Source organism: Synchiropus splendidus, chromosome 7 (assembly GCF_027744825.2).
Source record: "Synchiropus splendidus isolate RoL2022-P1 chromosome 7, RoL_Sspl_1.0, whole genome shotgun sequence".
NCBI lineage: Eukaryota > Metazoa > Chordata > Actinopteri > Syngnathiformes > Callionymidae > Synchiropus > Synchiropus splendidus.
Genome location: NC_071340.1, coordinates 18,601,541 through 18,627,570, shown reverse-complemented (window position 1 = coordinate 18,627,570; position 26,030 = coordinate 18,601,541). Strand labels below are relative to the sequence as shown.

The following is a 26,030-nucleotide window of genomic DNA, read 5'->3' as shown; positions in this document are numbered from 1 at the left end:
AGACTGGAGCAGGGTGGAGACCTGATGAGAGTCGGGGTTCACGGCCTGGAGGAGCGACGCCCCCAGACACAGCGGTGTCAGAACCATCTCCTGTCCCGGACCTATACACCGAAGTCTTAAAAGCTTTTTCACGGCTCCAGATGTTCTGGCGTCTCTGGAGCGACCCGGGTCTCGCGTTGAGCGGCTCGAGGGACCACTGGACGGACGGCAGCTGCTAGCTTCAATCTTTCATGCAGCGGCTGCCTGAGTCTGTGGGGTGGAGGAATGGGGGGGCATAGTCCACCCAAGTCCTCCTGTCACACCGGCTCAGTGTCAAAGCCCACCAGCAGGGGGAGACACAGTCCGCACGTGTCAGATGCACCCGTGACCTTTGACCCTCATTGACAAACTTCTAGTGCAGCAGTACACTGGCAGTACCAGCAGCAGGTGGCGCAGTAATACGGTAGAGGCAGTTGTACTACAGCAGTAGTATCAGTAGCAGTTGCAGAACTTTCAGAGGAGGTGATTCTCATCTTGTGCTTGCGGGTTAGCTGACTGATGGTCCCACCTGAGGTCCAGGTCAGAGAGGTCAAGTTGGAATTTTGGGGGACACCAGCCACTCAACATGCATGTTCTGAGATTTGACCTGCCGACTGGTCTGGGGACCCGTAGATCTGCGCTCTGACAGCGGAACCTTGGGTCGGCGCCGGCCGGTCTCACCGGTGGGTGAGACTGGACCCGGGTGGGCCTGGTCCTCACAGACTCTGAGTGATGAACATCCACTTCTGACGGACACTGACCGACTCCTGCGCCAGATTGATGGCCGCCGCTCCACAAAGTGCAAATGAAGATGGAGTTTGGCGGCGCCTCGTTAACGGAGCCGCTCGTTAAAGAGCCGCCGGTTCTGAAGAGCCCACTCAATTAACGAGGCAGCTAATCGTCGTTAGTGTGAGTGATGGCGCCTCGTTACCGCACAAGGTATTAACCATGATGGAGTGTCGGCGGTTCGAGTCCCACATGCAAGAAGTTGCGACCACTGTTCAGAGCCAGAGCCGCAGCAGGAGGAAGGTGAAGGGATGAATGGATCAGAGGGTGAACGGGTGAGACCTCATGACCGCTCACATGATCCACTGACAGGAACAGACTGCTGGACTCAGTTGGGCAACTCTGGACTTGGGTCAAAGTTCTGGACTATACAACGGGGGAATAGTTCTGAGTGGTGGGGGATGGTAATGAGGAAGAAGAGGATGAAGAACCCGCAGGTATGAAATAATGATGCAGCCGTGATGTGTGCCAGTGCGTCCGTACAGATGACCTTGTGGGGACCAATTCTTAGAAACACACTAGAAATGGTTAAAACTCAATTTGAGGATGAAGTCAAAATAGCTGGATCAATATAACTGGGTTTCAGTTTGGTTCAGAGTCCTGGTTAAGGTTAGCTATGTGTTTTAGATGGTTAGGTTTAGGAGGGGAGGCTGGGGAAAGGGTTATGGCAATGAGAGGTCCCCACAAGGACGGCGCTACAAATGCGTGCGTGAGTGTGTGTTGCCTGTGGTGTGGCCGCACACTGTCCATTCTTCTGTCCACAATCTGAATAATCACGTTCCCTGTCGGGGCCGATAAATCTGCCTGGGTCCAATTAAAGATGGCCTTCAGCACACACACTCACACACACACGCTCTCACACACCCCCAGAAACCCAACACAACAGTGTATTTTCGTGTTTATTAAAAAGACATGTTGGATATAAAAGTACAAAAACGTCACACAGGTGCAGAGGGAGCGACGACACAGGTGCAGGACAAGCGCAGGTGAGTCAGCAACGTGACAACGACTCAGTACAAAACCCTTTCTCTGCTGAGTATGTGGTGAGACGACAAGAGAATTGAAAGGAGTAAACACACTCACGTTGCATTGTGTGTTCGAAGAATGGGCCTTGCGTTTGTTCGCAAACGTCTGGAGTGCGACTCGACAGCAGCCACGTGTGGGGGATCCCGCCTCAGTGACGTTTCTGCTCCTCCGGCGGCTTTCCAGGAAAATCTGGTGACAACAAAGGACGGTTCGTCTGCGCCACCCGCCCCGCCCCGCCCCGCCTTCGTGCCCGCCCCTCAAACTTGATGGTTGTTGAACTTATTTTTGGTGTCATGTGACACGGCCGCTCGCAGACGTCCCACTGACCCCGCCACCGGTCATTGTCCATACCGTTTCCCGTCAAAGCAGTGGCGCTTTGTCAGGTTTCCACTCGAATCTCCGGCTCACGTCTGAAGTCGAGATCCGAAGTGACGCCGCCGCTCCCCCCGCACCCCATCTTTGGGCTTCAACATATAGGGGAGGCAGCCTGATTTCGGGGGCGACATTATTTCTGGGAGTGAACAATGCTCATCCGTCCGTCGAACCCGCTACGTCGCGTCCGTACCGGGTCATCGGGCGTCCGGCTGCTCGCTGTTGCTTTAAATTATTTTAATTAAACTTTGAAATTACAGTGCCGACGTGGCCCGAGCGCCGGGAGCGTCCAGGGCGCGGCACCCGGACCTATCAACCGGCCGCTATCTTCTCCGCTTTGGCGAGCAGCTTGTGGGACGCCGGGCACCATGTCAACTTCTGAAAGCCATCAATCCCTCAAACGTGGCGCCGGCGGTCAGAACTGGTCCCGCGGTGGAATAACGCTCCAATAACTCCTGACCCGAGTCCACATGAGGAGAGGTGTCCCGCAGGGGCACGAGGCGTCAGGCGTGCGAGAGGCCACGGCAGGCGCTGCCGCCGGCACGCGGCGGGCACTGGTGAGAGTTGGGACCGGTACACTAGTCCTGCGGTTCTGTCGCGTCTCCAGCACAGACTCAGAGGAGGAAGAGAGTGACATCAGCAGCGAGGGAGGAGAGGCGCGAGGGCGTCACTGGTGCTGGACTCGACTGAAGTTCATACAGCGACCCTGGAAACAAGGAAGATTCCGAGTGACACAAGGTCTTCACTGACACCAAGAGGGCGCTCTGACACAGGAAACCAGCTTCTGCTTTGACTGTCTTGTTAGCAGTGACAAGTGTGCAAGGACATGCAACAGTGTGGCGTTGCCTGACTGAAGAACCATGAGAGTTCAGAACAACAAACCCAGCAGCCGGCCACTGGACTGTCGGTGCGCGCGTGCTTGTTTATCTGTCCATGTGAGGACCAATTCTTGACAAAACACCTCCCTGAGGAGCCATTATGCTTTTGTGAAGACATTTTTGCCAACCTCCACGAGGTTAAGGCTCAATTTGAGGATGAAGACTTCAACATAACTGGGTCATTACAAACAGTTTGGTTCAGAGTCCTGGTTCAGGTTAGCCATGTGATTTGGATGGTTAGGTTTAGTGGGAGAGGCTGGGGAAAGGGTTATGGCAATGAGAGATCCCGACAAGGACAGAGATACAGAAAAGTGTGTGTGTGTGAGAGAGAGAGAGAAAGAGAGAGAGAGAGCGTGTGTGTGTGTGTGTGTGTGTGTGAGAGCCTCCATCTAATCTCCCTCAGTCAACAAATGCGGCTCCTCAGATGTCGTCTTGGCCGCGGCCTCCAGAACCGCTAAGTTCAGTGGATTTGACGGGTTTTGCGGTGCAGAGGAGGAAACAGGCGTGAGGTGGGGTGCGGGGGGTGTAGTAGCAGGTGCAGCACAATACGGTCAGACCTGCACCGATGCCTCGAGTCTGGACTTGGCAGCGCGAGATCGCTGAAACACGGCCATGTTGGCGGGGCGGCGGTCCACCTGAACCCCCCACCCTCCCACGCAATCCCCAGCCATCAGAGACGTCAAATAGACTGTCAGGACCACATGAACACAAGGCCTGGTGCTGCAGCACTAAATCATGCAGAGGTTTGGGGATTCAAAGCAACATTAGCCCATGTTGCCACAGCGACACAAACATCTTCAGATAACTTCTCCCATCAACAGTGAGGAGAAGTGAGTGGCGCTGGACCACGACAACAATAGTGTGTTTTGGATGTCTGGGGGCCCAACATCACAAAAACACTCTCACTCGACTTTGCGACCAATGCGGAGCAACTTTGTTCATCTTGTTTACAAATGGGATTTGAACCAGCCACCTTCCACTGCTGATCACAGGCTACAGCTGAGAGGTGACCTTTGACCTCTGACACTCAACACAAAGTCTATGATGACGATCGGCACCTCCAAGTGGACGTGGGGCACCTGCTCCATCATTTTCAGGTCCTAAGTTCTGGACGGTTCTGGTGGAAACATCTGTTGGACTGGGCAGCAGGTGGACTTCAGTACAGTGTCGCAGACCCATCTGTCAGCTCGCGGGCCGCCCATCAGCCGGCTGGCAGAATGACGCTGAGAGAGCCGGGTCCCACTTCAGAGAACAACCCATCCAGTGTTGGTTCTGCCGGCGCCGCCCTCCACCTCCCCTCGGGCCCCCCTTATCATTATTTTATCACTTTTAATTCTTGATGCCGCGGCGCCGACAAGAGGGAGCGCAGCGCCGCCTTGGCTGCGCTCTCCTTCACACTAGAGTTATTTGGATGGAGCAGCGGCGCGGTTCTGCCGTTCGCTTGGACTCAGCCGGCCCATTAGTGCCATCTGTGCCGTCTGTGCGCCGCGTCCTCGCCAGAACCGTTGGCATTTCTCTGGAACAAACCGCGCAGTGCTGCCCGCAGCTTTTAGCTGCCAATGATGTGCACTTACGCTTACAAAGCCGCAGAGACTGGCGGCGCCGCGGTGGCAGCGGCGAGGAGGGGGCGGGAGGGGGAGGGTACCCCCGGCAGGAAACAGCTGCAGCTACATGGTGGCGGTGGTGGCCATGTTGGAGTTCAGACGAACACTGAGCCCCCAAACAAGCTGCCGCTGCAGGGCTGGGGCGGGCAGCAGTCATGTGACGTGGTGGTCTTCTGTCACCATGACGACAACACGCCAGCTCACACACACATGCACACTCCAGTTTTCGCTCCCGGGTCTGGTCCAGAAGTCTAGTGGAGTCCAGGACCTTTTCTTCTCTCTGACGTTCCCACCAGACCTACCTAGGACGGACCCAGGACTACATTTGTGAGAATTTGTCTCGACTTGGCTCCACCCGGCAACAGATGAGCACTTAGACTGGATCAGCAAAAGAGGATCGACCGATCTTCAACACCACAAACAAGCTCAGAGCGACTCGAGTGTTTCGCGCCGGCACTTTTGCGGCGCCTCCTCCAACTGCCGGCTCACATCAACGTCCTCGCCGCCCGCCGGCCTCATCTGTACTCTCAGATTACAGGCCGATGCCAGGGGTGACCGGCACAGACCGCAGAGGAAGCATAAGCTCTGCGTTGGTTTCAGGGCGACTCCACCGTAAACTCGCTGCCTCATGCTAACGCCAGGGAACCTCGGGCACCGCCACTGAACGCTAACGCAGAACAACATCTTGCCTGCAGGGGGCACTCACTGTGGCGTTGACTCACCCCAGCGCTAAATATCACTGACATCTGCACGCACTGGCCAGCAGGGGGCGGCTCGCTAGCCTATCTAGCACATTAGCCAACACGCACCCACAGCCAGAACAGTTGGGACAAAAATCCACCTCAAAAGCGCAAACTTCAGGGGGAACAAAAGTTGGATTCATGGGTTTTCAAATAGAACCAGATGTTTTGATCCCCCAGCTACATTGGGACACTGGAACACATGAGCGTGGGAGTGAGTCTCCGAGGCTCTAAGCAAGAACTTCCTCAAAACCTAGAGTTTAAATGAGGCACTCTTTCAAACTGAGCCCAGGTTCTGGAGGAAACCGGGTTCTGGCTGGGCTGAGAAGCTTTAGGCTTATTTTGGATTTAAGAAGCTAGGTTTTCTCTTTGTGCACTCCAACCTGTCGGCCGTGAGACACCTCGCTGCAGTTGCTACTTTAGAACCGTCCATCACCTCCAGGGGACCAACGAGTGATAGGTGAAATTTGGGGGGATGAGATCGACTGTTGGCGCCGCGGTTGGCAGCGTGTGATCCAACATCTGTGCCCGACATATTTCCATACATCTGCTTCCACGTCAGCGTCTGCTCTGCGGCGTGTGAGCGCCACACTAACGCTGATTACACTGTTTAATCACAGCGCCGGGTCAACACCAGGTCGAGCGCCGCTGCCGCGCCGAGCGCTGCGAGATTATGATAATTTATTTGCATATGTTGGTGGCTGGGACGTCCTCGCTGCCCGCAGCCTGCGTCTCATTATACCAGATTGGCCGGTGGGACACTGAAGCGGCGGCGCCGGACCTGACGGCGAGGCGGCTAGCTCTAGCTCACCAGGAGACTGAGGCTCTCACTGCAGATCTCAGCACCACAACCTCCGCTTAGCAACCCACGGAGAACCTCAACTCCTCATTCCACCAGTGTCAACGCTTGCTCTGGCCGGGGAACATCTCATAGGCCTCCAAAGACCAACAACAAGTGCTGCTCCTGCAGAGGAAGTTCCCAGGAACACACAAGCATCTTGTACAGGACACTAGCTCGCCACAACTTCAGACACGACAGCAGCCATGACAACAATGTCAACAAGGAAAGCTACAAATAAAAATGACAAGGACGCAACTTGAGCGAGAGACTGAACCAGTTAGGTTGATTCTCACTTGTGGGGACCATTTGACCTGACCCCACAAATCCAAATGTCAAAATAGCAAGCTGAAACCCAATTATAATGAGCCATGGTGAAGATTAGCCACGTGTTTTGGGGGGTTAGGTTTCGGATGAAAACTGGGGAAAGGGTTATGGCAATGAGAGGTCCTCACAAGGATAGAGATACAAACATGATTGTGTGTGTTGGTGGGTTTTTCAGAGAGACAGCTGGCCCAGTTTTGAGTGAGAGAAGAGTGAGACTCGAGCTCAGTATGGAAATACTGTGTGTGCGTGCGTGTGTGGACAGCTGACGGGTTAACACCACTGAGTCGAGGAGAACTCAGTACATCTGTGATCGACAGTGCCGGACTCGGAGGAAGACGACTTGACAACACTGAGACTTTTGTTTTCCGATTTGTGTGCGACTGTGTGCCGCTCGGCAGCAGGCTAACACCACAAATTATTTTTGATCGAGAGGAGCTCGGCCCAGCAACGGATCGACCCGCTCGTGAGTCGGCGTTTAGGTCACATGACTTTAGGAGACTTGTGAGAAACAGGAGCCAGTCAGCTGGTCCGGATCAGAACCGCGAGGAAACTTCTTCTCAGCTTCCCAGCAGCTGAACAGTCACGGTGACTCGACGCTCCGGTATCCCGGAAAGATTTGGAAGCTGAGACTTGTTAGCGGCACTGACACGCACATCTGGATCCACTTCAGCTGGATTTCAAATCAGTGCCTTTGTGCCAGCGACTGTCACATCTGCATCTCTGCATCCATTATGAAGGAGTGTCACTTATTCATGAGACCATGTGAGGCGGCAGCAGCGGGAGAACAACACTACATCTGTCGACGACGGGCGCTGCTGGCGCCAGAGGAGCCGGACGTCCAGCGGCATGGGGCGAGCGGCAGGTGACAACAGACTGGAGGTCAGCTGCGCCATGTTCTCCAGCACTGGGAGGAACTAGATTGTCAGGGTATCATGACTTGGACCCCGTGAAGAAGAGGACGGAGAAGCCGAGGAATAAAGACCTGACGGTGGAGACCTTCACCGGACCACAGCCTGACTTGGATTTGTGGACATCCATCTGCTAGAAAGAGAGCTGCAGCACCTGAGCAGCTCCACCACATTTCACCAGGAAGAAGAAGCAGAGCTACATGTTCGGGAGGGGTGAAGGCCCTAGACTCCAGGTCCAAGTGAACGAGAAACTGACTGTCTCAGTACAGACGACGCGATGATCAAGCAGATCAGTGGGGAGCAGCTGGATCAGACCCGGGTCTGGGAGCTGCTGAATGGCCTTATTAGTTTCACTTGGCTGCTCGGCTCTTAATAGCGTTGGGGGCCGCCGGGGAGGTCCTCACCTTCTTTAACTCTCAGAGCCTGGTAGGAGCATCTCACAGCCACCCTGCACGTTCTCCAGGAAACAGGAAGTGGCTCTCACACCAGCGGCCTTCGCGCCACATTAGCTGCCGTGCAGTGCTCATGTATACAAACGCAGCTCATCCAATATTCACTGTGAACATATTCGCCGCATAACAGTGCTGCGCCTGTTAATTCAATGGGCGAGCGGGGGGCATTAGAATAGATTACTGCGGGAACCAGTGATCCCCCCACCCCCGTCCTTCAGTACGTGAGGGTGCGGGGGGGGCGCGGCCCGCCCCGGCTGACGTTAACAATAATGTAATTTAATTAAAGCCTGGATCCTCGTGGCTGCCGCCGAACGGCGCGGCAGTGATTTTAATGTGTGATGAAGAAACGGCCGCTGCCGCGACCGGTCTGAGGGGTTCTGGGAAAAAAGGCACCGGCAGGACATCAGTTCACATCGGATCAGGCACGTGGGGAGGCGGGGGCCACGGGGGTGCAGGTACCAGTCCGGGCCACCCAAACACTAATGGAGAGGAAGAGAGCAACCCCCAAAACAACATTCCAGCCGGGAACCTGTCCAGGACAGATTTACGGCCCAAACAAGAACCTAATCCCGAAGTGAGCGAGCACAGGTCGGCGGAGGTCGGCGGCGCCGCCATAAACGACGTTAAATCTGCCAACAAATTAAAGAGACACCGACAGATTCTTCGCTCCCCAGGGACCGCGGCAAGACCAGAGTTCATCTGCGGCGGTATTAAAGCTTGTTGAGCGGGATTAGCGCGCCGTGTTTGCAGCAGGAACAAAACCTTTTTTTTCATTCTCCGCTTCGGAGCAGATTCAATCAAACACACCGATGAACGCATGAAGGTTTGTTTGTCTGCTTGTTTACCACCAAGACGGGGAGCGTTCCTCCTCAGGCGAGGAATCCCTCTGAAACAAAAGCTGAAATCCATATTCACAAGCGCCTCTCTGGAAATACATGAATTACATCACCTACACTGAAATACATCCTAAACTACTATTGAAAATGCTGAAAATCTTGCACATTTTAAATCATAATCTCATTCTTGACAGAAATGTTTTTTGTTTTTGTTTTTTTTTTATAAAGCCATTTTGGCTTTATTATCTTGTCTGTACAACAATTATGGACAACAAAAACCATCCAGAGAGAAATATTATTTCTGAACAGAAAGACTCAGACTCCACTCTGCCGTGTGTTCTCTGTGTGAGAGTGTGAGTGTGGGCATGTTTTGCCATAATGAAGAGTACCAGGTCATGACAAGCCACCTCCTTGTGAGGACATTTTGGCCTGTGCTCACAAGGCTTTTTAAAACCTCAATAAAAGTAGTTTATAATAACTGGGTTTTAGTTTGGTCCTGGTTCAGGTTAGCCATGTGCTTTGGATGGTTAGGTTTAGGGGGAGAGGACATCACAGGGATAGCGAGACAAACGTGTGAGAGTGTGTACTCAGTGCGTGTGTGTTGATGCCGTTCCAAATGCTAGGTGTGTTTTGGTGTCTTAGCTGTCGCTAGCTCATGGAGAACTGGTCTTCTCCGTCTGATTGGAGTAAGTTCATGGACCTGACATGTCAGCCACCGCCGCTCGTCCCCTCCTCTCGTCCTGACCCGACGTCCCCTCTCGAGGCCGCCGCTCTGCTTTGCTCACATCAACAATTAGCCTCCTGGTTTGCAGAGCGGTAATCGTGTTAGCAGCCAGGTCGCCACGCGTGCGTCGGACGGGTGAGGGAGGGGGGTAACATGGTGGTCATTATCAAATTTCCAACCAGCCACAGACATCTGCCCTACTTTCCCTCACCTCACGGAGGCCGCGGCGGCCGGAGCTGTCAAGTCTGGGCCCGGCCGAGCTGTCAGCACGCTCCTGCCGCTAACGAGACGCCGCGGCCACTAATGAGGTCCAGAGCGGCACCGGACCAAGACGGGCCTGAAGATAGGGGGCGCTCGAGTCACACACTCCCACTCCCACATCAGTGGGTGTGTGTGTGTCCCAGGTAGAAGTGGTGACTGTGAGCGGGCTACTATCAAATGTGATGCAGCAAGTGTGTGAACACCAGTTGAAAGAAGTGGCACCTGTGTGTGTATTCTTGTACTTTTTTCTTTGTGAGGACCTGTATGAGTTTTTAATCAACAGAGTGAGGACATTTTTGCAAAGTGAGGACATTGTATGTCATTGACAGTCCTCACTAAGATTGGAAGACAAATGTGTGTGTTTCTGTGTGGGCTTGTTTATACTGCTTTGACCAATTCTTGACAAAGCACTATCCTTGTGGGGACCTTATGAACTCATGGGGACCTCTTGCCGGTCCTGACAGGTCCAAACCTCAATTTGAGGATGAAGACTTCAAAATAACTGGGCCCCATAACCGGGTTTCACTTTGGTTCAGAGTCCTGGTTAAGGTTAGCCATGTGTTTTGGACGGTTAAGTTTAGGAGGAGAAGCTGGGGAAAAGGTTATGGCAATGAGAAACCTTACAATGTCCCCACAATCATAGAAAAACAAAACAGATCTGTGTGTGTATTCCATGTTTGTGAGAACCTAAATGAGTTTTTAATCAACAGAGTAAGGACATTTTGGCAAGTTCTCACTTTGCTAAGCCTCATTTTGAGGGTTAAAACTCCAAAATAGCTGTTATTATAATTGCGTTTCAGAGTAAATAAAGGTTAACTTTAGCCATTTGTTTTAGATAGTTCGAGGTTATCTCAATAATGGTCCTCACTAAGATAGGAAGACAATGGTGTGTGTCTATGTGTGTGTGAGAGAGTGAGAAAGACAGCGCAAGAAAGAGAGAGATTGGCTTAAGATATTCTTGTGAGGACCAATTCCGGGGATTAAGAAGTCCTCGTGGGGTCCTTATGCCTTTGTAGGTACAATTTTGCCTGTCCCCACGAGGCAAAGCCTCAACCTTGGGATGAAGACTTCAAGATAAGTAGGTCATTATAACTGGGTTTCAGTTTGGTTCAGACTCCTGGTTAAGGTTAGCTATTTGTTTTGGATGTTCAGGATTAAAGAGAGATGGCAATGAGACACCTCCTAAAGAAGATAGAAATACGAACGTGTGTGTGTGTGTATGTTGGACAGGTTTCAGACAGATGCTTCAGAGAGGGTGAGAAAACAATATCCCCCTTCCACCACCCTCACCCCCCACCTGTGTCCCGGTGGATCAGGGCTGAACTTGGCGGCAGATGTTGCCGTGCCAACTTGGCTCTGAAGTGGCTGCCGACTCCCCCTCTCACCCGCTCCTCAGTCAGCCCACATCAGATCTCTTTATTTGTGCCCGGGGCGAGGGGGGGCCGCAGCTGTGCCCCCCCCACTCTACCTTTGGTGTCGAACGCCCTCAGGCACTTGATGTGAGACCGAAAAATAAAACACACATCTCTCTCTCTCGCTAAGCTCGCTGGTGCGCTTCGGTTCCAGCGGTCTGTTGGTGGGGGGGCCGGAGGGCCAGTGGTCAGAGTGGTGTGGGGGGGCGGGAGGGATGTGGACGCACGGCTCTCTGTGCGGAACAGATGCCGACAACAACCTACCTCCTTACACCTGTACGAGTCCTTGTATCTCACACACCATGAATATTCACGACCCCCGAGACTTCCTGTCCGCCATCAAAGGGAGGACTCTCCGCCTTTCCCCCACTCCCCAACCAGAATCAACCGGACAGGTCCAACTTTGATCCGGTTCATTTGTGTTGGAGCTAAAAACGGCTCCAGATGACTCCTAAGAATTCAGTTCTAAAACCATGACTGCAGACATGGGGTTCTGGTTCTGGTGTGAAGCTGGACAAGTACCGTGAAGACACGCACGCACACGCACCTGGTCTGCAGACGTGGGTCTCATCACAGACACTCTGTCGTACTGACGCCGCAGCAGAGCCCAGACGGCATCCAGACGACCCTGAAACAGCAGAGTGGAGAGGAGGATGAGGATGAGGATGACTACTAGGATGAAGATGAGGATGTCATCAACAGGGGTCACTCACCTTGATAGGTGTGTACCATTTGTTCTGGCCGTGGGCTGCAGCAGGGGCTGGTGTGGATCTGGGTCGGCGGAGCATGGGCTCCTCAGACTCCTCAGGCATGGACACCACAGCGTTCTTGGCCTTCTCCAGCCGGGCCCCCTCCTCCGTCGAGCCCTTCTCGCCCCAGCGCACCTGCACAGGTGACACGACTCAGATTCAGATTCAGTCGCCACGAGGACTGGCGTCAACAACACGGCAAGACTCTTGACACTAGTGCCTCCTGGTCTACACCTCACACATACACACTTGTACTGCCATCCTTGTGGGGACCTCTCATTGTCATATACCTCTACCCCTAAACCGAACCATCCAAAACAGGACTCTGAATCAAACTGAAACCCAGTTATGAGGCCCAGTTATTTTGAAGTCTTCATCCTCAAATTGAGGCTTAACCTTGTGGGGACTGGTAAAACACTCCGAACTAAGCCAAACGTCCTCACAAGGCATTTTTCCCAGCATTGGTCCTCACAAGAATAGCCAAACCAATCCCCTCTCTCACTTCATCCTCAAATTCAGACTTAACCTTGTGGGGACTGCCAAAGATGTCCTCACAAGCAGGAGTGTTTCCAAGAATTGGTCCCCACACACACGGCGAGGATATCGAACAGATTTGGGGGATCACCAACAAGCAGGGGCGACAGGAATAAAGCATGCAGCGATGATGACAGGAGGACCTTCACAAGTGACACAAGTGAGCGCCGCTTCGGCCCAGTGAGTCAGGAGGAGGGGCACGGAGCGGGTGGTTTGTCATCCTTCACTCGACAGAGACGGATCCATCAGCTTGGACTGGCCTGTCAAGTCAGAGTCGTCAGGACGCTGACGAGGTCGCTGGACACAAACTTCCAGAGAAGAGTCCACGTCGGCAGTTTTGCCGGTGATGCCGTGACAGCTGGTGTCAGGTGTCACGCTCGTCCGTCTCTTCGCTGTCTGTGTCGCGAGCCTCGGGGAAAGACCGGCCCGAGGAGGTCCGCCCCAGGACCTCCACTGGGTCAGGGCTTCATTGTGGACCACAGGTCTCAGGGTCCCCGCTCGTGTGAGACGCACCGCCGCAGCTTAAGTGAGAGTCGCAACTCTTTGAGAAAAACATTCTCTCCCTCAAGATGAACTGTCACGTGATCTAACACATTTAAATGAAGTGGAAACACTGAAGCAAACAACGCATCATGGAGGTGGGAAGGAACGGTGGCTTTCGACGTGTTTTTCACGAAAAAATCCCAAAACAAACCTCATAATGACTGAAGTCCAGCGCAACTGAAGACCCACATTCTGCAGACGGCCGAAGACTGGAGAGAGACTGAACTTAAAACTAGTGTTTTATTGTCACCAACTGAGTAAATGTCAAAACTATCGCCCTGCTTCAATGTTTCTCTAACGCTTCTTGACTGGCTGCGGTCCATGTTTTTTTAATCTTTTTTTTATTTTGTCAGTTTAAAAAAAAATCCTGATGGAAACCCTGGGTCCAGTCCAGGATCCACCCTGGACCGGACCTCAACTGACCAGGTCGAGTGAAACCTGTACCACTGACAAGTCACAGTAATGACTTCAACATCAAAGTGAAACCAGTACCAATACTGACCTCCATGCGCTTGATCCCGCCGGCTCCTCGCCCTCCGTAGTAGGACGCGTCCACGGTCGGCCACTTCTTCTTGGGCAGCGGTTCTGGCTCCTAGGAACAGACCAGTTTGTGGGTCAGTGTCAACATGTGTGAGACTGTGGAGCAGAGTTGTGTGTTTGTAGTTTGATGGGAGGCCTGGAGAGACAGGCAGAGAGGGAGACAGCCAAGGCCGATTGCAAGTGAGAGGGAGACAGGTGTGGCGGATGAAGACAGTGTTTGCAGCAGCGCTGACATGTTGACGTGTCGGATGATGAAGTCCTCTCTGGATCTCAGACTCACAATTATTCATGTGTTGTGCGACAACATCAGAGGGTACTCACAGGTGGGGGGGGGCGCGAAGGGGGCGGCGGCGGCGGCGGGTCTTTGATGACCTGGATAAACACAAAAAGCAGAGAGAGTGTCAGCACCGGTCCGTCAGGGACGCACACAAACAATGGCTGTCAGGCAAGCTGACGCCGGCGCAGGCTGACAGGTGACCCCCGAGCTCACGCTGCCGAATTACAAGATTCTGTTTGTAAACCCACAAAGATGAACCAACTTGTTGACAGAGCCACGATTTGCTCTTAGTTAATTGGACGGGGTTCAGCGCTCGAGTCGCAGTTCTGTGGAGACGCGGCTCAGGCAGAGGTCCCGGGACACACGCACACACAGGAGTGACCGCTGACACCAGCCGCGATTGGTGAGTGACATGGCACCTGAGGAGCAGGTTGTTCACAATGTGATCCCACTCAAGGACAAGATGTCAGCTGGTGGAGCTCAGATGTGCGGCAGGAGGCAAAGACGGGCCGACGGCACTGCTCGTCAGGTGTCACACACTCTGCCGCGAGGTCCGGTTCAGCAGCCTGTCGCCATGGAAACACCTCCACAACACCTTTGCTGCTGTATTTTCTAAACAAGTCCATGTGATGCTTTAACACCACTGTCTTGGGTCACTGTGGATACAAGTTCACGATTTCATACTGAAAGGAAAGTCACCCGCCGTTCCTGATCAAAACATCAACCATTCATCCAGTCCATTAACCATTTCACTCATGCATGTCTCATTCCACCCACATAGATTATGTAGGACATAATTTACCATTTCATGTGTTCATGGCATTTGCTCTTCTCTTGGGGTTCCTTTTGATAAATGCTCACCCTGGCACATCACTTCCTCTTCATGCAGATGACCACTCACTCTCTCACCATGGCCACGTTCACTGCTTCATCCAACTTCAGGTCAGGAATGACATCTTTCATGCGTTCCAACCTTCCACAGAGACTCAAACAGATGAAGCTTTATGGGATATCATGGACGCAGCAGCTGCCGGCATCACGCGGCGCCCACGGCCTCGCTTGCCACGGCCATCTCAATAATGGAGGATAATCAATTAGGGTTAATTAATCTCTCACTGTCACGCCAGCTGATTAACATGATTTGGGGATGATCCCCTTCGAAGCAGATTTTCAGGACATATTGTGGGATAAGTAAAGTCACTCCGTTGCCTGATTCCCAGACACCTGATGATGTAAGAGCTCGGCCACCAGACTGGACAGCTGACGTCACGGCGAGCACCAATCACAGCGCAGCATGCCAACCCACACATATGCTCTGACGTGGGACGGTTTGACCTCCGCCACCCTGAGAGTGTGTGGGGAGCAATCTCACACTTAAACCCAACATCACCACTTCATAGCGCGACATAAACACTTCATAGCCCAAACATAACCACTTTATGATGCAACATAACCACTTCATAGCCCAACATAATTGCTTCATAGCCAACATAACCACTTCATGATGCAACATAACCGCTTCATAGCCCAACATAACTGCTTCATAGCCAACATAACCACTTCATAGCCCAACATAATTGCTTCATAGCCAACATAACCACTTCATGATGCAACATAACCGCTTCATAGCCCAACATAACTGCTTCATAGCCAACATAACCACTTCATAGCCCAACATAATTGCTTCATAGCCAACATAACCACTTCATGATGCAACATAACCGCTTCATAGCCCAACATAACTGCTTCATAGCCAACATAACCACTTCATAGCCCAACATAACTGCTTCATAGCCAACATAACCACTTCATGATGCAACATAACCGCTTCATAGCCCAACATAACTGCTTCATAGCCTACATAACCACTTCATAGCCCAAATACAACCACTTCATGATGCAACATGACCACTTCATAGCCGGACCTCACAGCGGACCAACATAGGACAGCAACATTCACATCTAATGTCACATGACCTTCAGGGCGGAAAGGTAAGAATGGCGGTTGTTGGGGGAATGTGGAACACCACAGCTGGTCCCCTCTAGAATGAGGTCCTCAATCTGCAGACGTGACTTCTAGTCAGAACTGGGCCTCGTCTGGCTCCGGATCTGTCACAGGTTCTGGACTTGAGGCCGTCAATGAAATAAACATTTTTCACTTTCTTTTCCAAACACACGATATACAAAGCAGCGCGTGTGACCTCTCGGCTGGCAGCGGTCCACGTGAGCGCGAGCGAGTGTGCGTGTGTGTGTGTGTGTGCTGGCAGACTGGGGGTTTAAATATTAACCAGCCACACATGGCCTCCTCTTCTGCTGCGTCCCTGGATGGGAGGCAACAGCAGCTCGCTGCAGAAGACAAACACGGCGGCGGCCAGACTTGCTGCAGGGGGTTTACATTTTAATGCCTTTGTTGGTTTTCCAAAATATGCTTCCATCTCGTCCTGGACCCCCCAGCGCCCCCCACAGGTCCACAAAGCCAGGTGACGTTCAGGATTGCAGGGGCGGCAGAGAATCTATCAGATCTGGGCGAAAGCACCATCTGTGTCCCCTCATCCCAGCGCTTCCACCGAGGCTGAGGGGAGTGGGGGGGTGGGGGGTGGGCCTGAATAACCAGCTGAAACATTATGACCACCGGGACTTCCGACACACAGGCACAGAACAGAACTTAGAAGACCCGGTGCAGATCTGCCAACTGACCTGACCTCCCAGGGTGCTTCAGGGGTCACCAGTGATTCTACTGAGGTACAAGGGTCTGACAGGACCTGGTGGGTCACATGACCTCCTGTTCAAAGCGGGGACTCACCACAGTGCAGCAGAGTGGCCAGAACCACCACATGAGGGCTAGAGCGACCAGCAGCAGCAGAACCAGAATCACAATCAAAACCACCAGCCCGTCGCTCTGCAACACACACCAGGTCATGTGATCAGGGCCACGTTCGACCAGACAAGAGGAACATCAAGTGTGAGACTGTGAGTGTGTGACTCACACAGGTGGTGGCGGTGATGATGTGGGTGCTGGATAAGAAGGACTTCCCGTTGTTCAAGCTGATGAGAACGTCCATGGTCCTGGAAGAAAGTGACAAGTTTTAAAACAAAAAGTAGAAAAAAAATTTTTTTAAATCACTTGTTCACATTTCACAGAGCCTCTCCAGAGAGGACGAGCGGGCGAGTGTTCAGCAGGGGATCCAGTCTCTATTCTCCCCAGGACCAACACCAGACGTGAACAATGAGCGAGTGATGATGTCAGATCTCAGTTCAAAGCGTCAAAAGTGACGACTCGACTGGTTTGTCCGTGACAGGAGACTTGTTAGCGGCACCACAGTAACGAGGCCGCTCGGCTCGTCTCATCTAGTCAGACAAGCCGAAAACCCGCTACAATTAAAACTCTAATGATGAACGGCACCGCAATTTCCATATGTCCGTTCTGCCCCATCCAATTACGGCAGCGCTAACGAGAGCCAAGCGCAGTGGCGGGCGGCCGGGCGAGCGGGAGGCCTGGTCATCACGCCGCCAGTCTGTTTGCTGAAGACTCAGCCCGAGGCAGTGCCCCAGGGTCCTCTCAGGCTCCTGCGGGGCCACAGAGACCCGCTGCCCCTCTCATGTCCTGTCAGAGGGGAGAGTGCTCAGAGAGCGCAGACCTCCTTCAAGCAGCTTGGCGTAACCCATCGACAGTTCGCCGGTGTGTTTTGACCGGCCGGCCTTTTCCACATCTCGGCGCAGCGGTGTGACTGGTTGCGGGAGCTGGTCGCATACACACACAATACGGAAATTCTAATGCTTAAGATCACTGTCCGCCCAGTGACACCGCAACATACACAATGGAATGAACAGAAACTCGAAGAGATGCCTATATGAAGTGGACCATCAGAGCTGGCTGATGTTTAAGAGTCACTCATGTTTGGTCAAAATATACGTAAAGTGGGAGGGAGGGATGATACAGCGGAGGTCCGCACAGGAGAGAGAAAAATTATAACAAAATCATTGCAGTGCAGGTTTCAGCGACTACACACTAGTCAGGTGAAGAAATTGAGGGAAAAAAGTAAGAGTGGCGACTGTGAAAAAACCTCTTCCTTGTTCATCTTAGCCCAATATACACAGGCTCACCGTGTCATGAGCGGCGGTCACAGAATACGGTGGCCTCAAGTGGACAAAATGAAGTTAAGTAAGAAGAACAAAATGAACCTAAGAAGATGAAATGTAATTAAGGACATTAAGAAGTGTAAATACGTCATGAAGCCTATTGAAATACTTCATTTTAAATGTACTTAATTTGAATATAAATCACACAGGACTAGAGGATCAATATAAAAAGGAAATTTATTTCAAAATTTATTTCCAATATTCCGATGAGTAACAAGAAAAACACAAAAATGGCCAATGAAAAGTAGAAAATTTTAGTCTTAAAACAAGAATATGTTATTGTTACTGCTGAAGTGTTGGTGGGGACTAAAAGAGAAACACCAAAAAAAATATTACAACCTATCAGTTATTGTTTAAGTCTGACGTCAAAAGGGCCACAGAAATATGTATGCCATCTCGTCCATCATCAAACTCTAAGGCGACATCGCAGCGTCCAAAAACAACATGGTGGCGATCAAAATTTGGGACATTGTTTCTGACTTTGCCTAAGCAGATTTGTTCCTTTCATCTCAAGATGTTCGAGTGCCGAGCGAGTCCAACGCCGGGGGTTTGTGACGGCATTTCAGACATATCGAGCTCAGATTAACGGGATTAAGGAACGCCAGCCGAACAAGCACGTTTGGAAGTTACGGTTACACGCTGAGCGTGGAGATCCGGTTCACATGAGCGCCGTGCTCCTCGGGTGCCACCACAGATACAAACAAATTTGGCACTAGTCCTGGACCCTGTCAGGAACACAGGAAGAACCTGGTGCTCATGTCAGACCAGAGCTTGGAACCCCTGTCCACCATCGTTTGGGGTCCAGCAGCAAGGTTTGCTTCCCACCAGCACTTCACCGATGGCAGCGGTTTTCCTAGTCGACCCAGGTGACCAGGACCAGAACAACATTCACATGTGGTGTGGCGAGGTGGACGTTCTGAAATGCCCAGGTTCTTGATGGGCACAGACTCCCTGAGTCCTCAACACCTGGTCAACAAACCAAGCCATGTCGAGACTGGACCCCTCCCAGCGTCCAGACTTCTGCCTTCTCAAGTCACAGACGACCAGAACGTCACACTGTTAGGCTGGTGGTCATAATGTTCTGGCTGGCTGCTGTCGCAGGATGCGCTCCTCACCTCCTTCAGGCCCTTGCATGTTAACGAAGGGGGTGGGGGCTGATTTTGCTGACACCCAGATCTGAGGGAGCAGCATCGCGGTTGTTAATCAGGAGAGTGAGCGACAAACGGCCTCCCCTCCCCCCCGACATCACCGGACGTCCTCGATGCGCCGCAACCCAACCGCGACCGCCCGGGTCCGGACCTGACTAATTAGCTCATTTACTGGAAGAATCTGCTCTTCCTGGCTGAAACTCCATTATGAGACTGAAATTAGAACCCGTCACTGCAGACCTGGGCCGGAGGCATCACCAGGACCAAATGAACAACTTCAGCGATGGGAACTGTGCATGTCGCGCCACGATCGCCACCATGATCCTGAGCCTCTGGCTCAGCTCGTCTTCCTCGCGGCCCTCCACTTGTACACAGATGAGAACCTGTCGACTCTGACAGAGTCTGGTCCTCTGGAGGTTTCTGCCTGGACAGGACGGTTTTCTTGTGGAAGCTATGAAACACAGCTACAGCTCAAAAAGCATAGCCAACAACCCGACGCCACGCGGGTGTGAAACCTCACTCTAACGGAACTGAAAAACCCCTCGGGTCTCTTGGTACCGTGTCCCAGACCCGGCGCTGACGGTAACGCCGGCTGAAGTGCTGCAGCTGCAGGCGGTGACGGGTCTGACACTAATGGATCTCAAACTTTCTTAAACACGTGAAAACTGAGGCGGCTGAATAATTGACGGAGCGGCATATGCCACTCCCGCCACTCACCAGCCTCCTGACGTCGCTCTGATCCGCTGTGGGGAGACCTCGGGTGCCACCGGAGCGAAGTGGATCAGCGCTGACAGATAGCGAAGCTGAACCAGGCCTCTATTATACATAACCTCATCCACCATCACCAGGAAGGGGTTATGATAACATGTTCTGCCGTCTGGCTCGTCCAGTTCCACCCCTCAACTGGATTCTTCTGCCAGGTCTCCCTGCAGGTCGAACCTATGGTGATCCCACATATCTCCTGACAAGAGGAAAGGGTCACATGAGCACCCATGACCCTGCTCTCACAGCTCAAGATAGGAAGAGCTCGACCAGGATTTCAACTTTGCTTCTCCATCCTAAGGACTTCCGACAAGAGCCTCCAGAGAGGAGCTTCGGAATAACGCCACACGGGTGTTCGGGAATCACCCCCCCACACCAGCAGATGGCATGGTTGCCACCAGGGGATGCTGTGCTTAATTATTGAGGAGCATTAGTGCTCCCGTTTGTCCAGCAGGTGTCAACGAGCGCCTCAGTTATTCTTGGGTTTCCACCGTTATTGTGAAAACACCAGGTGAGGACATGATGCTGCCAGAGCGCAGCCACTTAACCTCTCAGTGGGGGGTGGGGGCTAATGGCATGGGTGAGGAGGGGGATGCCAGCAGATGCCAAAGTTGCAGGTCTGAACCGCAGCTGGTGGTGCAGATGATGCCCAAGCTTGACACTGAGATTCCAGGACGCCCGGCCGTATGAAAACCCAGACCACATGACAAACTGTGGGGGGGAAAGGGAGTTGTGGGGTCCGCCGGGTCAGACCGGCTCGGCAGGACTCCTCATGTGGAGGAAGATTGGCGTGCGCTTGACTTGAGGCGTGTAAGAGCCATGGAGCAGACAGATGGAGGGAGACGGAAGTTCCCGGTCTCGGGCGGCGGGTGCAGGTGGTCCGGGGTGCGGGGACTGTCAGCACAGTGAATTATTTAGACTTGGAGCGAGGGAAAGGGAAGGACTACATCTGTCGCACATCCTCTAAAAACTCTGCAGCAGATGTGTCGACTCGCCATCGCTCACCACTCATGGGTCGTCGCGGAAACCAAGGTCATGAGCAGGAAGCGCGGGCGGAAGAGCTGCTAGCGGCGGAGACGTGGAAACACACAGAGATCTTTCAGTTTCAAGGGCACTTCATCCGTGGGGTTGTGATTTTAAACTACTTCTCTCATCACAGCAAACTCCTTTCCCTCAGATTCAGAGAAAACCAAATATGCCATGACACATCAACTCAGAGAAGGAAACTCCAGCAGGAAAACACTGCCTTGTCCACAGTTGAGAGCAGACCTTTGAGTAATAAAGCCATCAAAGAGAAACCCTCTGTGGCGCTCACAAACATGTTGTTGAGGACAGGCTTTAATCTGAGGTGAAGCTTGTCACCAAATCTCCTCCATCATATGATGCCTAATCTGTTTTAGAGCTCAAGGAGCTGCGCCGCCGCTCGCCGTACATTTTTGATTGGATTCACGAGGACGGTGAAAATCTGGCGTCCCATCTAAACTGCAGCTGTGCTGTGGGATTAACAGCGGAGGGTTTGTACTGTCTGACACAGAGTGCGACCAGCAAGAGCGAGAGAGCGCAAGAGAGAGAGAGAGATGAATGGAGGCCCACAACTTTACTCACTGTCCTACTTCGTAGAGTTTAGGAGCCGGACACAGCATGCGGTTGTTTGTGACGTAGGTGGGCTTGTGATCTGGAGAGAAGACAAGAAGAGGTGTCAGGTTAAAGCCACACTTGACCTTGTGTGTGCATCTGTGTGTGTGTATTTCAGGGGGGGCATCATGTGCAGGAATAAATAGTCCTGAGTAGGCGAAGGTGTGGCCAACAGGAAGACATCTGCTGACTGCCACTTCCTCCACGCTCACGTGTGTACGAGTGGCGGCTGCAGTGATCAAAAATAACTTGTCGTCTGCAGCCGCTGATCCTGCAGCTCTGCTGGCCAAGCGAGTGTTTGAGAAGCTGCGCTGCCAAATCCCGTTCGCTTCTCAGGAGAAGCGAACAGACGGCGAGATCAGGGAGGAGGAGTCGCAGGAGCGCCAGGTTCTGACGGACCCGAGGCCCCGACTCTGCGTGTGTGAGCAAGAGAACCTACTGAAGGTCTGCTGGTCCACGATGAAGCTGCAGACGACAGCCTCGCTGGTGCGTCCGAGCATGAAGCCGTTTCCTCGCAGCGTGATGTCGAAGGACTCTAGAGGAGACAGAACAATGGCGTCAGACTCAGAGGAGCTGATCCTCCTCCCCACTGCTGCAGCGACAGCATGTCCTGATGCTGATAACACACACTCACCGTTGACACACACGCTGGACGGCTGCACGCTCAGGATCTCGGTGCACGACCGCTTCAGTATCTGAGGAAAGAGAAACGGACGCCGCTCCATTATCACTGCAACAACAACAATCAACGCGTCCGTCAGCGCCGCGGCGACAGATTAGAGATCGCGGCCGGCGAAGTGACGACGGCGATCGGAACATCAGAGGCGGATCCGTCAGCTTTATGGTGAAATTATGCCGAGTGTTCCCGTCTCACTTTCACGTCCTCCACATTATCATATAAAGAGGAGGCGAGTCGCCGTCACGCCGGCGCTCGGTAAATCAACATGCTAATGTGACATCACCGAGACAAGCCGGTCACAGGAGACGGAGGGGTAGAAACTAGGATTGTGGGGGGGCAGGTGGAGGGTGAGACAGAGGGAGGGGTGGGTGAGAGACAGACAGGTGGGGTGTGAGAAACTGAGACAGGTGAGGCGTGAGACACAGAGACAGACAGGTGGAGGCCCGTCAGAGGAGCAGGCTGGGGTTCTCAGGACTTCAAATGTTCCAGTGGAGCAGTCTTCTAGCTCAGCTCTGACTCCCACGATGGTACCTTCAACGAGTCGTGACCTTCAGCCAGTCATGGAGACCTTGCGGAAGACACTCACTGAGTTGATGATGCCCTTGAGAGCGTGGAAGCCATCTTTGACTGGGAAGACTTGGTCCCTCGTGTCGGCGACGTCAGAAAGCTGGTGGCAGAAAAATGGTAGTGTCACCCTCTGATTGAGGAGCATCACATGCTTGGCTAAGACAGAAGAAGGGCGGAGCACTCACCTGCTCCTCATCAAAGTCTTTGATGCCGACACAGTAGACGCGAGCGCCCAAGGTGCGCGCCTCTTCAGCCTGCAGGCATGGAGAGAGGGAGCTGGTTAGCTAGGTGGGCTAACCTGACATCTAGCTGCATCTGTGGAGAGCAACAGCCAGCTTCGCTCCTCCTCCAGCAGACTTCCCTCTGAACTCACCTTCTTCATGGTCAGCTCATGCACATACGGCGCCAGCTTGCCGTCGGTCAGCGCCAGAATGATACTGGAGGACTTGGGCTGAGTCCTTATCTGGGCACATGCCTGGAGAAGAAACACAGTCAAAACATGGGCACCTGACCCGACCATCCAGGAGCGACGTACCGCTTCGATGCCCTCATGCATGTAGGTCTCTCCAGCCGGCGAGACGGCCTGCAGTCGCCGCAGACCTTCTTCTATCTCGTACCTTCAACACAAATGAGATGAGGACCGGTCAGTTAACAGTGCGACAGTTGTCACCATGGAAACAGCTCACCTGTCACCGGTCAGTGGGAGAAGAACCTGAGCCTGAGCTGAGAACACGATGAAGGAAACTCTCATGCTGGGACTGAGAAGGAACACACACACACAAATACATGGACGTGATGAGGAAGTGTGTCAGGGTGACTCAATACAAACACACTTCCTGCTGCACAAATAAATGGTTAATTTTAAACACATGTACACACTCACACACTTGTACCTCTATCCTTGTAGGGACCTCTCATGGCCATAACCCTTTCCCCAGCCTCTCTCCCTAAACCTAACCGTACAAAACACATGGCTAACCTCAACCAGGACTGAACCAAATTGAAACCCAATTATAATAAAGTTTTACTCCTCAAATGGAGGTCTAGCCTTGTGGGGACCACAAAGAGGTGATTTTCCAAGAGTTGGTCCTCACAAGAATAGCTAGGCAAGGTATACACACACAGACAAAGAGACTTACTCAGGATCGCTCATACGTAAACACAGTTGAAGTGAGGGCATAATAGCGAGTGATGAACAGGAAATGATCAAATATCACCATCCTGTTACTAAACTGTATTGACACATTCCACTGACTCACAACAACCCAGTTTGATGACTTCCTGATTCTGAACTAAGAAAAAAGACGACTTGAACTCAAGTTGAGTCACCATTAAAGTTGGACTGATGGAAACAAAATCAATTTTGTTGATAAGCCCCCATCCTTTGAGTGTGTGACTGTACCTGGTTTATCCTTACTTGTGGGGACCTGACGTCTTTGTGAGGACCATTTGGCTGGAACTGACAAGGTTAAGTCTCAATTTCAGGTTGAAGACTTCAAAATAACTGGGTTTCTGTTTGGGTCAGAGTCCTGGTTAAGGTTAGCCATGTGTTTTGGGTGGTTTAGGGTGAGAGGCTGGGGAAAGGGTTATGGCCATGAGAGGTCCCCACAAGGATGGAGATACAAACATGAGTGTGTGAGTGGGTCCACATGGAGGAACAGAAGTGGTCTTGGTGAGCGATCATTGTTTAGCAGATTGTCCCGCCGCCTTCCAGAGTTGTGTTGCTTCTCTTTCGCTTGTCAGCGCTGGAAGTCAGGGGGAGTTTGGCGCCGGACCCCCCCTCGCATCCCTGCCGCCCCACTGCAAATGTCCATTCTCACAGCACAGAAGAGCGCTCGCTCGCCACCCACTCCCACCTGCTGCCTTTGCTATTTTCTTCAGACGAGCTCTTGGTTCTGGCTGGGTCGGCGCCGTCTGTCCCGCTCTGGCAGCAGCGCTCTCGTGAGGACGGACCAATGCTGAGACTTTGGTTTTGTCTCGTGGAGCGGATATTTAGGTGGTCTGCACAAGTCTGTGACGTCGCTGAAGGAAGCGCCACCACAGAGGAGTGGAGCCACAGAACTGATTTACGGACGACGACATGAGGCTTTGTGAACGCATGAATGAAGTGTTGGAACTCACCTCACGAATCTGTCCGTCAGATTCCTCACGAAGGAGTAGATCTCAAACCAGTCGGCCGACACACTCCCGGACCTGAAGCAGAGCAGACAGCACTGAAGAACGGGTGGACACAACGCAAAGGTGATGAAAGGGTGAACGCAACACAGTACTGATAAAGGTGAACACAACGCACTGCTGATGAAAGGGTGAACGCAACACAGTACTGGTGACGGAGGGACCGCAACACGCTGCTGATGAAAGAGTGAACGCAACACACTGCAACTTATATTTAACATTTATGGATTCATCTTCTCATGTTTGCACTTGAATTTAACTCAACTCTTGTTCACTTTGCTCATGTGGTCCTAAGACTCACGCGGTAATTGGGCTCAAATCACGACCTCCAAACTTCAGGAACACAGAGAAGAAGCAGATGTAGTCCAGCTGGACGCAGGCAATCGTATTGCCACTTTTCCACACGCAGGTGGGAGCAGCCCACAGAACCTTTCCCAGCTGAAGGAGTACCGGAAGCAGAGGCGCTGTTCTGGAGCTGCTCTACTCTGAAGACCGCACAGGTGACACGGGCGTGCTCCTCCACCACGTCAGGCTCGCGGACTGAGGCAGGGACTGGTACTGGTCTGGTTCTGACGCATAGAGTTGATCCCGGGCGAGGTGAACAGACTTCATATAACCGAGTAGGCCGAGTCAGGATGACGTCATGTCCAAGCGGTCCAAACAAGTGAGAAACTTACTTGTCCAACACGAAGTAGAGGTCATAAGCTCCCTGACAGGAGGCTTCTTCGGTCCAAACCGAGGCGGCGAACAGTCCGATCAGCAGAACCACAACCCCGACGAACCTCTTGCGAGTCGACCCTGGGACACCGCCGTCTTGCTGCGACATCATTGTGGACCGGCGGTACGGTCAGCTGAGTTTCAGAACCGTCAAGTGAAGCTACATGCAGTCGCTCCAAAAGTGACTCGAAAAGAACCGACCAGCGAAATAAAGGAAATCACAGCAGCGACGTCACGTTCTGACTCACAGATAACTGACTCCGACCCCAGAACCACACCTGCTTCCGGGACTTCCAGTGACCCAGTTTGTGGAGGAAAACAGAGGAAAAAAAGGGCCAGCTAGCAAAGTTCAGAACTTCCCTCCACTCGCCACTGATGCTGC

General features: G+C 52.6%; 1 protein-coding gene across 3 annotated transcripts; it reads right to left on the bottom strand.

The window, feature by feature from the left end:
- Positions 1-786: 786 nt before the first annotated feature.
- antxr2a (ANTXR cell adhesion molecule 2a) lies at positions 787-26,030 on the bottom strand. Of its 3 annotated transcripts, XM_053870728.1 has the most exons (17): positions 25,609-26,030; positions 24,878-24,949; positions 23,443-23,514; positions 23,292-23,373; positions 23,130-23,231; positions 22,942-23,010; positions 22,776-22,856; positions 22,145-22,205; positions 21,950-22,045; positions 21,481-21,550; positions 16,813-16,891; positions 16,629-16,724; positions 13,870-13,920; positions 13,511-13,600; positions 11,896-12,066; positions 11,730-11,810; positions 825-2,908 (listed from the first exon to the last, which is right to left on the bottom strand). In XM_053870728.1, the coding sequence occupies exons 1-17, from the start codon at positions 25,758-25,760 to the stop codon at positions 2,870-2,872; spliced, it is 1,464 nt and encodes a 487-aa protein (XP_053726703.1). In that variant the 5' UTR covers positions 25,761-26,030; the 3' UTR covers positions 825-2,869. The 3 variants fall into 3 exon arrangements, with proteins under 3 accessions (XP_053726702.1, XP_053726704.1, XP_053726703.1); XM_053870727.1 differs by having other exon boundaries at positions 787-11,810; XM_053870729.1 differs by lacking the exon at positions 16,629-16,724 and having other exon boundaries at positions 787-11,810.